This window comes from Schistocerca serialis, chromosome 7 (assembly GCF_023864345.2).
Source record: "Schistocerca serialis cubense isolate TAMUIC-IGC-003099 chromosome 7, iqSchSeri2.2, whole genome shotgun sequence".
Lineage (NCBI taxonomy): Eukaryota > Metazoa > Arthropoda > Insecta > Orthoptera > Acrididae > Schistocerca > Schistocerca serialis.
This window is the reverse complement of record NC_064644.1, coordinates 336287437-336301980: the sequence shown is the minus strand read 5'-3', so window position 1 is coordinate 336301980 and position 14544 is coordinate 336287437. Positions and strand designations below refer to the sequence as shown.

General features: G+C 39.6%; 1 protein-coding gene across 1 annotated transcript in view; it reads right to left on the bottom strand.

The window, feature by feature from the left end:
* LOC126412372 (sorbitol dehydrogenase-like) overlaps positions 1 to 14544 on the bottom strand; it is a 135366-nt gene that overhangs the window by 27588 nt on the left and 93234 nt on the right. The window contains exon 5 of the mRNA XM_050081941.1: positions 7709 to 7893. Within this exon, the coding sequence (XP_049937898.1) occupies positions 7709 to 7893 (185 nt within the window). The remainder of the gene's footprint in view (positions 1 to 7708; positions 7894 to 14544) is intronic.

Here is a 14544-nt window from a genome sequence, read left to right as displayed (position 1 = left end):
TAAGCTGATTAAAGTGAGCAGCTAGGATGTCATACACTTGGAATCAGGTGGGTGCTGACTGAGGAAACTTTCAGCAGCAAACAGATGATGCATGGGGGGTTGTTGGTATAGAGGGAGATGGCATCAGTGGTGACAAGCAAGGTGTGTAGTGGGAGAGGGAGGGGCACAGATCTCAGACAATCTAGGAAATGGTTGGTGTCTTTAACATAGGATGAAAGTCTTTGTACTATGGACTGCAGGTGTTGATCAGCTAAGGGAGATGTACATTCAGTGGATGCTTTGAAGACAGCAACTGTAGGATGGCCAGGATGATTGATTGTGGATCTTAGGAAGAAGGTAAAAGGTGGGGGCTTGTGATTTGGGTGGGGTAAAAAGTTCTGTGGATTGAGGTGTTAGTTCTTGTGAGGGGCCTGAGGTTTTAAGGAGGAATTGCCATGCAGGAGGAATTGCCAATCACAGTGATTGGATCTTGATGGCAGATGCTGCATGGAAAGGTGTCAGACAGTTGATGTAGACCTCCAATAACATACTCTTGTTGGTCAAGTACCACAGTGGTAGATTCTTTGGCTCCTGAGAGGATAATGGTAGAATCTTCAGCTTTTATGGACTGCAGAGTCTGGAGTTCTGCGGAAGACAAGTTAGGGTCATGTTGTAAGGACTTGAGGAAGGGTTGTGAAACAATGCTGGATGCGAGGAATTCTGGGAAGGCTTGAAAGGGATGATTTTGAGGTAGTGGAGATGCATCAAGTTGGGATCATGGTTGGAACTGTTCAAGGCAGGGTTCAATGTCAGGTTTGCTTTTGGAAAAGTTTTGGGATTGGTTTGCAAAGTGATATTTCCAGCTGACATTGCATGTGAAGGAAAGCATGATTAAATGCAGATTTAGGGCTGAAAGTGAGACCTGTGGATAATGGAGATAATTCAGAAGAGGAGAGTGCTTTAGATGAGAGAGAACACTGTACTGCTGTGACTGGTTCTTATGATTTGGAATTATTATTGGTCTGGGAAACCACGTTGAAGGCCGAGTGATGTTAAGCAGGTTGGCCAAGCTCAGTTTGTATCAGAGGTGTGGTGGCTGATGGTGTGGCTGTTTAGGGAGTTGCAGAGGGACAAGAAGGGAAAAAGCACTGTTGAGCTAGTTTAGGAGAAGGTGGGATAGTTTTTTGATGTGAAGTTTGGAATAATGTTGCAGTCTGAAGTTGGCTTGGCAGATGATACCATACAAGGAAAAATGAGGGGTAGATAACTGCAGAATTGTATAGAAGGAGAGAACACTACTGGAAATTGGCAGATGAGGCATACGTCACAGATTAGCTGGGTAAGTGCAAGAGATTGCTATATTTGAAACTGTAAAAGAGCCTGGTGTAGAATAGAATTACATCCAGGAAGTGGGACTTTCAGTGTGCCTTTGGGAGTAACTCCAAGGGATGAGCAGGTTTCAATAAATGTTCTTCAAAGCACCAATGAAACATATGTTTTCCTTAGTAGATTAACACCTGCAACCCATAGTACAAAGGCTTCAATCCTATATTGAAGACATCAACCATTTCTAGGACTGTCTGAAATCCATACCCCTCCCTCTCCCACCACACAACCTTGTTTGTCCCCACTGATGCCACCTCCCTCTATACCAACATCTCCCATGAACATGGTCTGTCTGCTGCTGAACTTTTCCTCAGTCAGCACCCACCTGATTCCAAACCTATGACATCCTTTCTCCAAACCTATGACATCCTTTCTGCTCACCTTAATCAAGTTTACACTTACCAACAACTACTTCACCTTTGAGGGCAGACATACAAACAGATCAGGAGACAGCCATGGGAACCAGGATGGCTCCTTCCTATGCCAACCTTTTCAAGAGTCGCTTGAATGGGACTTACCTGGGATCCGTAAACCTTCAGACCCAGTTTGGTTTAGATACACTGATGACATCTTTCCATGTGGACTCATGGTTAGGCTGACCTGCTAAAATTCCTGGAATCTCTAAATACATTCTACCAATTAAATTTCACATGATCCTATTCCAAACCCCATGCCACTTTCCTTGAGGTAGATCTCATCCCCACCAAAGGCCAGCTACACACTTCTGTCCACATTAAACCTACTAACAAACAATAGTACTCACATTTTGACAGTTGCCATCCTGTCCGTGTCAAACTTTCCCTCCCATATGGCCTTGGCATTTGAGGCAAAAGTATTTGTTCAGATGCAGACTCTTTACGGCAATAGACCACCATTCTCACCCCTCAGCCGTCATTGAATGTAATTTTTCCCACCAATCTAGTTCAAAAGCAGATTTCATGGGCCATCACACCCAATCCTGGTACTGTTGATGCCTCAAGAAACGAGCTTCAGAGCACATCACTCATCACTCAATATTGTCCTGGTATTGAATGTATTAATCAGCTACTTCAAGAAGGCCATAACTTCCTAAAATCATGCCCTGAAATGAGGCCCATTCCATCTGATATTTTACCCACCATACCTAGAATAGCTTTTCATTGGCTTCCCAATCTCTGCAACAGCTTTGTCAGACCCTATGCTGCTTCTGAACCCATCTCCCTACCCTGTGGTTCCTATGCTTTGAGCATTCCTGCTGCAAGACCTGCCCTGTGTACCCTCATACTACCTTCTACACCAGTCCTGTAACTGTCAAAACATATACTATCAAAAGGAGAGCCACCTGTGAAATGACACAATATACCAGCTGTTCTGTAAACACTGTTCGGCCTCTTAACATTGGCAAGACTACCACCAAGTTATCAGTTAGGATGAACGGGCATAGGCAGAGGGTGTACACCGGCAACACACTATATCCTGTTGCAGAGCATGCTCTACAACATGACAGTCATGACCTCAGTGCCTGTCACCCCTTGACACAAATTTCTCAGAACTCTGCAGGTGGAATCAGCACTACATGTCCTTCTTTCTCACCACCCGCCTGGCCTTAATTTGCGTTAATGTCTTCCATCTCAGTATTTATTTGAAGTAACTACTTGTTTCTTCACTCCATTTTCTTTTTCTGCATCTTTCTTTTGCTGATCTGTTTATTTTTCACTATCCCCTTCCCATCTGTCTTACATAAAATGCACTTAGCTTTTCCCTCTTATTAAGTGATGCATGGTGTAGTAGCAGTGATCTCTGTCTTGCATATTAACCTGTCCTCCACCTTCAATCTCTCAAGTTTTCAAATATTGTTTGGTGCAGTCCCAACAACCAGTCTCTCCTTCTCATCCAGTCCAGTAAGTCTCCCCTGACCCAGAGTTCTGGGTGACTTTTCCAAACTCTAGCCCTTTTCCCAAACCTCTCCAGCCCTTTCTTCTTCACTCCTCCTCCTTTCCCTTCAACCCTTTTGCCAGAAGAAGGAGCCACTGGCATCAAAAGCTTACATATGCAAAACCTTTTTTTATATGTGTTCTCCTGCTGCCAATTGGTGATAAGAGTTTTTATCTATTCAGTTACATTATATTGTCAAAAATTGATTATTTTTGTTGGTGTACTGTGCTAGTTCATCATTCAAAAAGTTCTTCAAACACTGTTTACATTAATTTTGTGAGTACTGGTGAAAAATAACCTGTTCCAATACTTCTATGTTTCTGACACTTCACATTAAAGTTTTAGAAACAATTACACTTTTAGTGAATATCAGCAATGCTTTGCATTACAGTAATTAGTTTAAACATCACTATCAGCAATAGTGACATAATCAGACCATAATATAAGTAACTCCCTTGTAAAGCCTTCAAACAATGTGGTTGCATTCATCGTTCAGTGTATTTGATTCTACTTAATAATTTCGTATGTAAATATTTTCTGTAAGTGAGAAATTGTAATGTATCATTTGATGATACACAATTTGGTAGTTAGTTCAGTACAAGTAGCACCCTCAACCAGGTAATGAACCAAGAGGGAGCTGAAATGTATTGAAATTGTACTGATAAAAAATCATGAGAATCGAGGAGTGACAAAAAATTATAATTTAAATGCTCATATGTTGTTGTCGTTGTGGTCTTCAGTCCTGAGACTGGTTTGATGCAGCTTTCCATGCCACTCTATCCTGTGCAAGCTTCTTCATCTCCCAGTACCTACTGCAACCTACATCCTTCTGTATCTGTTTAGTGTATTCATCTCTTGGTCTCCCTCTATGATTTTTACCCTCCACGCTGCCTTCCAATACTAAATTGGTGATCCCTTGATGCCTCAGAACATGTCCTACCAACCGATCCCTTCTTCTAGTCAAGTTGTACCACAAACTTCTCTTCTCCCCAATCCTATTCAATACCTCCTCAGTAGTTATATGATCTACCCATCTAATCTTCAGCATTCCTCTGTAGCACCGCATTTCGAAAGCTTCTATTCTCTTCTTGCCCAAACTAGTTATCGTCCATGTTTCACTTCCATACATGGCTACACTCCATACAAATACTTTCAGAAACGACTTCCTGACACTTAAATCTATACTCGATGTTAAAAAATTTCTCTTCTTCAGAAATGCTTTCCTTGCCATTGCCAATCTACATTTTATATCCCCTCTACTTCAACCATCATCAGTTATTTTGTTCCCCAAATAGCAAAACTCCTTTACTACTTTCAGTGTCTCATTTCCTAATCCAATTCCCTCAGCGTCACCCGACTTAATTCGACTACATTCCATTATCCTCGTTTTGCTTTTGTTGATGATCATCTTATATCCTCCTTTCAAGACACTATCCATTCCATTCAACTGCCCTTCCAAGTCCTTTGCTGTCTCTGACAGAATTACAATGTCATCCTCAAAGTTTTTATTTCTTCTCCATGGATTTTAATACCTACTCCGAATTTTTCTTTTGTTTCCTTCACTGCTTACTCAATATACAAATTGAATAACATCGGGGAGAGGCTACAACCCTGTCTCACTCCCTTTCCAACCACTGCTTCCCTTTCATGCCCCTCGACTCTTAGAACTGCCATCTGGTTTCTGTACAAATTGTAAATAGCCTTTCGCTCCCTGTATTTTACCCCTGCCACCTTCAGAATTTGAAAGAGAGTATTCCAGTCAACATTGTCAAAAGCTTTCTCTAAGTCTACAAATGCTAGAAATGTAGGTTTGCCTTTCCTTAATCTAGCTTCTAAGATAAGTCGTACGGTCAGTATAACCTCACATGTTCCCACTTTTCTTCGGAATCCAAACTGATCTTCCCCGAGGTCGGCTTCTACCAGTTTTTCCATTCATCTGTAAAGAATTCGTGTTAGTATTTTGCATCCATGACTTATTAAACTGATTGTTCGGTAATTTTCACATCTGTCAGCACCTGCTTTCTTTGGGATTAGAATTATTATATTCTTCTTGAAGTCTGAGGGTATTTCGCCTGTCTCATACATCTTGCTCACCAGATGCTAGAGTTTTGTCAGGACTGGCTCTCCCAGTAGTTCTAATGGAATGTTGTCTACTCCGTCAGTAGTTCTAATGGAATGTTGTCTACTCCCGGGGCCTTGTTTCGACTGAGGTCTTTCAGTGCTCTGTCAAACTCTTCACGCAGTATCGGATCTCCCATTTCATCTTCATCTACCTCCTCTTCCATTTCCATAATATTGTCCTCAAGTACATCGACCTTGTATAGACCCTCTATATACTCCTTCCACCTTTCTGCTTTCCCTTCTTTGCTTAGAACTGGGTTTCCATATGAGCTCTTGATATTCATACAAGTGGTTCTCTTTTCTCCAAAGGTCTCTTTAATTTTCCTGTAGGCAGTATCTATCTTACCCCTAGTGAGACAAGCCTCTACATCCTTACATTTGTGCTCTAGGCATGCCTGCTTAGCCATTTTGCACTTCCTGTCGATCTCATTTTTGAGGCATTTGTATTCCGTTTTGCCTGCTTCAGTTACTGCAATTTTATATTTTCTCCTTTCATCAATTAAATTCGATATTTCTTCTGTTACCCAAGGATTTCTACTAGCCCTCGTCTTTTTACCTACTTGATCCTCTGCTGCCTTCTTCTACTGTATTTCTTTCCCCCATTCCTGTCAATTGTTCCCTTATGCTGTCCCTGAAACTCTGTACAACCTCTGGTTTAGTCAGTTTATCCCGTTCCCATCTCCTTAAATTCCCACCTTTTTGCAGTTTCTTCAGTTTTAATCTACAGTTCATAACCAATAGATTGTGGTCAGAGTCCACGTCTGCCCCTGGAAATGTCTTACAATTTAAAACCTGGTTCCTAAATCTCTGTCTTACCATTATATAATCTATCTTAATCCTGTCAGTATCTCCAGGCTTCTTCCATGTATACAACCTTCTTTTATGATTCTTGAACCAAGTGTTAGCTATGATTGAGTCGTGCTCTGTGCAAAATTCTGCCAGGCGGCTTCCTCTGTCATTTCTTAGCCCCAATCCATATTCACCTACTATGTTTCCTTCTCTCCCTTTTCCTACTACCGAATTCCAGTCACCCGTGACTATTAAATTTTCATCTCCCTTCACTATCTGAATAATTTCTTTTATTTCATCATACATTTCTTCAATTTCTTCGTCATCTGCAGAGCTAGTTGGCATATAAACTTGTACTATTGTAGTAGGCGTGGGCTTTGTGTCTATCTTGGCCCCAATAATGTGTTCACTATGCTGTTTGTAGTAGCTTACCCGCACTCCTATTTTTTTTTTTATTATTAAACAGACTCCTGCATTACCCCTATTTGATTTTGTATTTATAACCCTGTATTTGCCTGACCAAAAGTCTTGTTCCTCCTGCCACCGAACTTCACCAATTCCTACTATATCTAACTTTAACCTATCCATTTCCCTTTTTAAATTTTCTAACCTACCTGCTCGATTAAGGGATCTGACATCCACACTCCGATCTGTAGAACGCCAGTTATCTTTCTCCTGATAACGACATCCTCCTGAGTAGTCCCCACCGGAGATCCGAATGGGGGACTATTTTACCTCCGGAATATTTTACCCAAGAGGACGCCATCATCATTTAACCATACAGTAAAGCTGCATGCCCTCGGGAATAATGCTCATATATATTTAATAAAATTATATTTTATTTGGTGCTATGTTGATATTTTCCATCAAGATCAGTTTCATATTTGTATTTGAAAACCATCTTCAGAGGGATAAGTTAATATGTCTTTCACATGGCCTGGCAACTTCATTGTATTTCTCCATGTGAGCACACATTGAGTATTGCACTTGAACTGTATTCACACTCCCACTGAATATTTACATTTTTCTTTCTGGGTGTCATCAGACTTTTGTTAATGAAGTAACCATTGGTTAACACATTTATGATGAAAACATAAGTTTGGGCCCTGGTCTGTTTGTTTTTGTGGCATCTACTTGTATTCACATGGAGTAAAAACCAGGGAAGTTTCCTGAACACATTAAAGAAAAATTAACAAATCAAATTTCTTTACATTTGGGTTGAAAATATCTGCATTGCTGCACATTAACACACTGACTATCTGTACTGCTGCATATTAACACACTGACTGTCACAAAGCCACTGCCAGCCACAACAGAGTTTTATGCTTTATGCTGTGTGCCTGTTGGCAGCCACAGCAGAGCCTTTCACTGATGCTGTGGCTTGGCAGTGAAACATCCCAATTTTGATTATATAAAGAAACACACAGTTTACAGAGCATCTTAAAATATGGTCATTTCAGCAAACTTGCTATAAATAACAGTGTTCCTTCTGAAAAGTAAGTAAATTCTTTGGTAATACCTGTGATGATCACCTTAGATGCTCCCATTGCTTTTGCTGCAACAAGTGTGACAAGCCCAATAGGACCAGCTCCAGTTATCAGAACAACAGATCCCAGTGTTACTTCTGCCTTAAAACATGCCTGAACACCAACTGAAAGTGGCTGAATGAGGGCACCTTCCTCCATGGACATATTATCAGGCAACCTGAAGATATTTTCTAGATTAATTTCTGCATTGTGTGTGTAATGGTCTTGTATGTGTCTGTCCATATGTGAGAGGTTCTTGAAATAATGTTGTATCTGCATAACAAAAATGTTCTCCAACATAAATATACTTTTAAATACACTATCTTTTCAAAAGTATCCGGACACCTATTAGTGGATGTTAATATGGAGTTCTGTACCCTTTTGGAGGCACTTTCAATGAAGTGTCTGGAATGTCTGTGGAGGAATGGAAGCCCATTCTTCCTCAAGAGCTGAAACCAGAGAAGTTAATGATACTGGACACTTCAGCCTGGAATGAAGTTGATGTTCTAACTCATCCCAAAGTTGTTCTCTTGGGTTCAGGCCAGGACTCTGGGCAGATGAGTCCATTTGAGGAATGTTGTTGTCCATAGACCATTGCTTCACAGGTGCTGCTTTATGACAGGGCATATCATTAAGCTGATATAAACAGTCATCATCTCTGAACTGTTCCTCTCCTGTATGCAGTACATAATGCTGTAAAATACATTCATATCCTCCTATATTTAGTGTTTTTTTAAGCACAATAAGGAACCACACCCTAACCACAAAAAATGCACCCTTACTGTAACAACCCTTCCTCTGTATTTCACCATTGGCATGACACACAATGGCAGATAACACTCTCCAGGCATTCACCAAACCCACATTCTTCCATCAGACTGACACAAGTACAACATGATTCATCACTTGTTTCAACATCCAATGTCCAGAGTCATTGCTCTTTACACCACTTCAAGTGTTGCATAGCGTCAACTACAGAAATGTGTGCCTTATGAGGAGCCAATTGACCATTCTTCCCCATTTTAACGCCAATGCATAGTCATTGTGCTAGATGTATGCAGGTAGCAATTTTTTTAGACACACACTCTACAATGCTCAACAGTGCCTGTCCATCAGAACATGAAGCCTGTCTCACCTTGGTTTAGCTGTGGTGTCCCTTCACTTTTCCAGTTCACAATCACATCACCAACAGTCAACTTGGGCAGTTTTAGAAAGTTTGAAATGTTCCTGATTCCTGACCGATCCATTCTGCTGTTACTGCTTCTGTGCTGGCAACACAAAACTCCCTGCCTGCTTTTTACTGGCAGGTCCACCTCTTATCACATCTAGTGATCAGTTCTGTATTACTTAGGGTGTCCGGATACTTTTGACCATAGTTTAATGATAAAAATTTTGCACTTACAAATCAGTAACATGGATATACAACAACATCACTAGCTTTCATAATAACTGATAAAAGAGAAGAACGCACAGGAGAAAACAATACTATTCAAGAATGAATCATAGAAGCCACACTCAAGAGGAGATATGCAATGGTGCAGAATAACAGAGAAAACAACAAGATACAGATGAGATCTGAAGGCCTGAGAGATCAGAAGTGACAGGAAGTCCAGCTGACAAAACAGTGAAGATAAGAATGGACTGAGAACAGAACTGCATATGAGGCAAAAAAGGACAGTACCTGACTAAAAGAGAGAAACAGCAGCCAGACAAGCAAAGATACAAGATGCTACCAGATGTAAAAGAAGCATTACATTTACAGTGTCAGTCCATAAGTTCTGTCAAATTCAGCACTTTGTTACAGTGCTGAAAATAAATATCAACCAAAGACATATATAAAAATGATTTCTAATAGAACAGAGAACTGTTTGAAGTATTTCTGTGAGTATTATAAAAATGAAGTGAACCTAAAACTACCTACTACCGAAAAATCATGTAAGTAAATTGCGGCTCTGAGTCAGATTTACAGAAAAGTGACAAAGAGGATATCTAATATTGAACTTGAAGAATAAAAGATAATACAGCATAAAAGAAATAAATGGACAAAGACAGAGATGTGGTACATGTATGGATGAAAGACATCAGTTGAAGTGACACATTTGTTACTTTCCTGTTCAGTCTCCTTTCCACATTTTTCTAATTACTGCTAAAAGAGTCTCCTGTGTTCTGAAGAGTGAAGCTTAGCACCTCTTCTACATCTACATCCATACTCTGCAAGCCACCTGACAGTGTGTGGCGGAGGGTACTTTGAGTACCTCCATCAGTTCTCCCTTCTATTCTAGTCTCGTATAGTTTGTGGAAAGAAAGATTGTTGGTATGCCTCTGTGTGGGTTCTAATCTCTCTGATTTTATCTTCATGGTCTCTTTGCGAGATATACGTAGGAGGGAGCAATATACTGCTTGACTCCTTGGTGAAGGTATGTTCTTGAAACTTCAACGAAAGCTCATACTGAGCTACTGAGCATCTCTCCTGCAGAATCTTCCAGTGGAGTTTATCTATCATCTCCGTAACGCTTTCGCAATTACTAAATGATCCTGTGATGAAGTGTGCTGCTCTCCGTTGGATCTTCTCTATCTCTTCTATCAACCCTATCTGGTACGGATCCCACACTGGTGAGAAATATTTAAGCAGTGGACGAACAAGTGTACTGTAACCTACTTCTTTTGTTTTCAGGTTGCATTTCCTTAGGATTCTTCCAATGAATCTCAGTCTGGCATCTGCTTTACCGATGATCAACTTTATATGATCATTCCATTTAAATCACTCCTAATGCCTACTCCCAGATAATTTATGGAATTAACTGCTTCCAGTTGCTGACCTGCTATATTGTAGCTAAATGATAAAGGATCTTTCTTTCTATGTATTCACAGCACATTACACTTGTCTACATTGAGATTCCATTGCTATTCCCTGCACCATGTGTCAATTCATTGCAGATCCTCCTGCATTTCAGTACAATTTTCCATTGTTACAACCTCTCGATATACTACAGCATCATCCACAAAAAGCCTCAGTGAACTTATGATGTTATCCACAAGGTCATTTATGTATATTGTGAATAGCAACAGTCCTACGACACTCCCCTGCGGCACACCTGAAATCACTCTTACTTCGGAAGACTTTTCTCCATTGAGAATGACATGCTGCGTTCTGTTATCTAGGAACTCTTCAATCCAATCACACAATTGGTCTGATAGTCCATATGCTCTTACTTTCTTCATTAAATGACTGTGGGGAACTGTATAGAATGCCTTGCAGAAGTCAAGAAACACGGTATCTACCTGGGAACCCATGTCTATGGCCCTCTTGAGTCTCATGGACGAATAGTGCGAGCTGGGTTTCACACAATCGCCTTTTTTGAAACCCATGCTGATTCCTACAGAGTAGATTTCTAGTCTCCAGAAAAGTCATTATACTCGAACATAACACATGTTCCAAAATTCTACAACTGATTGACGTTAGAGATAGACCTATGCTCTTTTCCCATCCTTTGGAACGCTACACTCTTCTAGAGACCTATGGTACACTGCCGCAAGAAGGGGGGCAAGTTTCATCACGTACTCTGTGTAAAATCGAATTGGTATCCCATCAGGTCCAGCAGCCTTTCCTCTTTTAAGCGATTTTAATTGTTTTTGTATCCCTCTGTCATCTATTTTGATATCTACCATTTTGTCATCTGTGTGACAATCTAGAGAAGGAACTACAGTGCAGTCTTCCTCTGTGAAATAGCTTTGGAAAAAGACATTTAGTATTTCGGCCTTTAGTCTGTCATCCTCTGTTTCAGTACCATTTTGGTCACAGAGTGTCTGGACATTTAGTTTTGATCCACCTGCTGCTTTGACATAAGACCAAAATTTCTTAGGATTTTATGCCAAGTCAGTACATAGAACTTTACTTTCGAATTCACTGAACGCCTCTCACATAGCCCTCCTCAAACTACATTTCGCTTCATGTAATTTTTGTTTGTCTGCAAGGCTTTGGCTATGTTTATGTTTGCTGTGAAGTTCCCTTTGCTTAAGCAGCAGTTTTCTAACTCAGTTGTTGTGCCACGGTGGCTCTTTTCCATCTCTTATGATCTTACTTGGCACATACTCATCTAATGCATATTGTACGATGGTACTGAGTTAAAATCATTTTGTCTGTAAATGAAAATAAGTTTGCATGAAAGCCTTACATACACTGAGGTGTCAAAAGTCATGGTATACCTCCTAATATCATGTTTGACCTCCTTTTGATTGACGTAATGCAGCAACTTTACATGGTAGGGATTCAACAGCTCATTTTAAGTCCCCTGCAGAAATATTGAGCCATGCTGCTGCTATAGTCATCCATAATTGCAAATGTGTTTCCGGTGCAGGATTTTGTGCATTAATTGACCTCTCGGTTATGTCCCATAAATGTTCAATGAAATTCATGTTGAGCAATCTGGGTGGCCAAATCATTCACTTGAATTTTCCAGAATGTTCTTCAAACCAATTCTGAAGAACTGTGGCGTAGTGACATGGCTCACTGCTATCCATAAAAATTCCATTGTAATTAGAGAACATGAAGTCTATGAATAGCTGAAAATGGTCTCCAAGTAGCCGAACATTACTGTTTCCAGTCAATAATCAGTTCACTTCCATGAAAACCCAACCAACACCATTGTGGAGCTACCACCAGCTTGTACAGTGTCTTGTTGACAACTTGGATCCATGGCTCTAGGGTCGTGCACCGTACTCGAACCCTACCATCAGTTCTTCTCAGCTGAAATTGGGACTCATCTGACCAGGTCATAATTTTCCAGTGTTCTGGGGTCCAATTGATATGGTCACGAGCCCAGGAACGGCACTGCAGGTGACATTGTGCTGTTAGCAAAGGCACTCATGTTGGTTGTCTGCTGCCATAGCCCATTAACACCAAATTTCACTTCACTGTCCTAATTGATACATTTGTTGTTATGTCCCACATTCAATTCTGCAGTTATTTCATGCAGTGTTGACAACTCTACACAAACACCGCTGTTCTCAGTTGGTAAGTGAAGGCTGTTGGCCACTGTGTCATCTGTAGTGAGAGGTAATGCCTGACATTTGGTATTCTGAGCACTCTTGAAACTGTGGATCTTTGAATACTGAATTCCCTGATGATTTCTGAAATGGAATGTCCCATGCATCTAGCTCTGTCTAATATTCTGCATTCAAGGTCTATTAATTCACATTGTGCTGGCATAATTATGTTGAAAACCTTTTCAAATGAATCACCTGAGTACAGTTGACAGCTCCACCAATCAATTGCCCTTTTATACCTTGTGTATACAATACTGCCACCATCTGTGTATGTGAATATCACTATCACATGACTTTTGTCACCTCCATGTAAATTCCTCAATTTTTATTTATGTAATTAGACCTAAGTGTACTTTTTTTCCAAATTAACAGAAAATGACTGGTATCATTATGGAATCAGAAAGTTGTGCAAAAAACAGTAATGTTTGTTGAACTGTGCAGTGTGAATGTGTACAATATATATATATATATATATATATATATATATATATATATATATATATATATGTGTGTGTGTGTGTGTGTGTGTATATATATATATATATATATATCCCTTAAAACGTACATCCTTTCGTCTTTCCCTCGCCTTCCCTCTTTCCTGATGAGGCAACAGTTTGTTGCGAAAGCTTGAATTTTGTGTGTATGTTTGTGTATGTTTGTGTGGCTGTCGACCTGCCAGCACTTTCATTTGGTGTATATATATATATATATATATATATATATATATATATATATATATATATTGTAGAAATCTCCTGGACTGCACATTTTCAAAGATAATCATAGCTTCTAAATCTTAGCAAACAAGTCCACTGTAATGCAGTAGCACATTTGGAAAATATAAGCAATGCCTCTGGAAACTCATTACAAACACAGTAAAATATGTACAGATACAGAAGGGGAATATTACACATGAAGACCTACCATTACAAAACAGTTTGTAACATTATCAACAAGCATTTTGTGTCCCCATCTGGCATCATACTGCCAGACATAGATCTAAATAGCAAAACAATACACTAATGTGCAACAGATGAAGGCTTTGGATGGGAGGAAATAAAAGAGCAAGATATAAATAAAAATGGTACATTCTAGTGGTTGAGATTATCTTTTCAGCACATTATTAAACATGTGGTCATCACACTAATTACAATCTCATGAGTTGTGGCATCAAAGATTGCACATTTTTAGGACACTGAAAAGGAGTGCAATAAGACCAGTACATAAAAAATAATATAAGAGGAAGCATTGAATTACAGACATTTTTCATTTATTTACACTTTTTTTAAACTCCTCCTTAGAGTGTTATTAGCTTAGTGCTGTCTTCCCAAATAACCATCTTCTAGCAGTGACCTAATTTGTATTTCAAAAAGATCACAATGTTGTGACGGCTCTTGTGGAAGTTTGGCTTGATGTTTGTAACTATCTAGAATAAGAGAAAAACACCTGCACATATTTTTAGATCTCGCAAGTGACTGATATTTCAGTAACCAAGACTCAAAAGTCAATACCACAGAATCACAGTTACTGAAGTTCAATGCAGGCAGCTGATGTTATAAATGTATAAATAATATTTCTGAAATTTTTTGCACAAAAAATGAAAACTGTAGAATCATTGGCCAGCACTGGAAGAAAATATTCAAAGTAAAAACTATCAACTATGTATATTTTGTATGTGGAAATTTTTGTTAGTGAACATATAACAGTTCAAAGATACTTTTTCTAGAACACCTCACCATAATAAGTTCAGTAATGATCCAAGTTAGTTAAGCATAAAGTTATT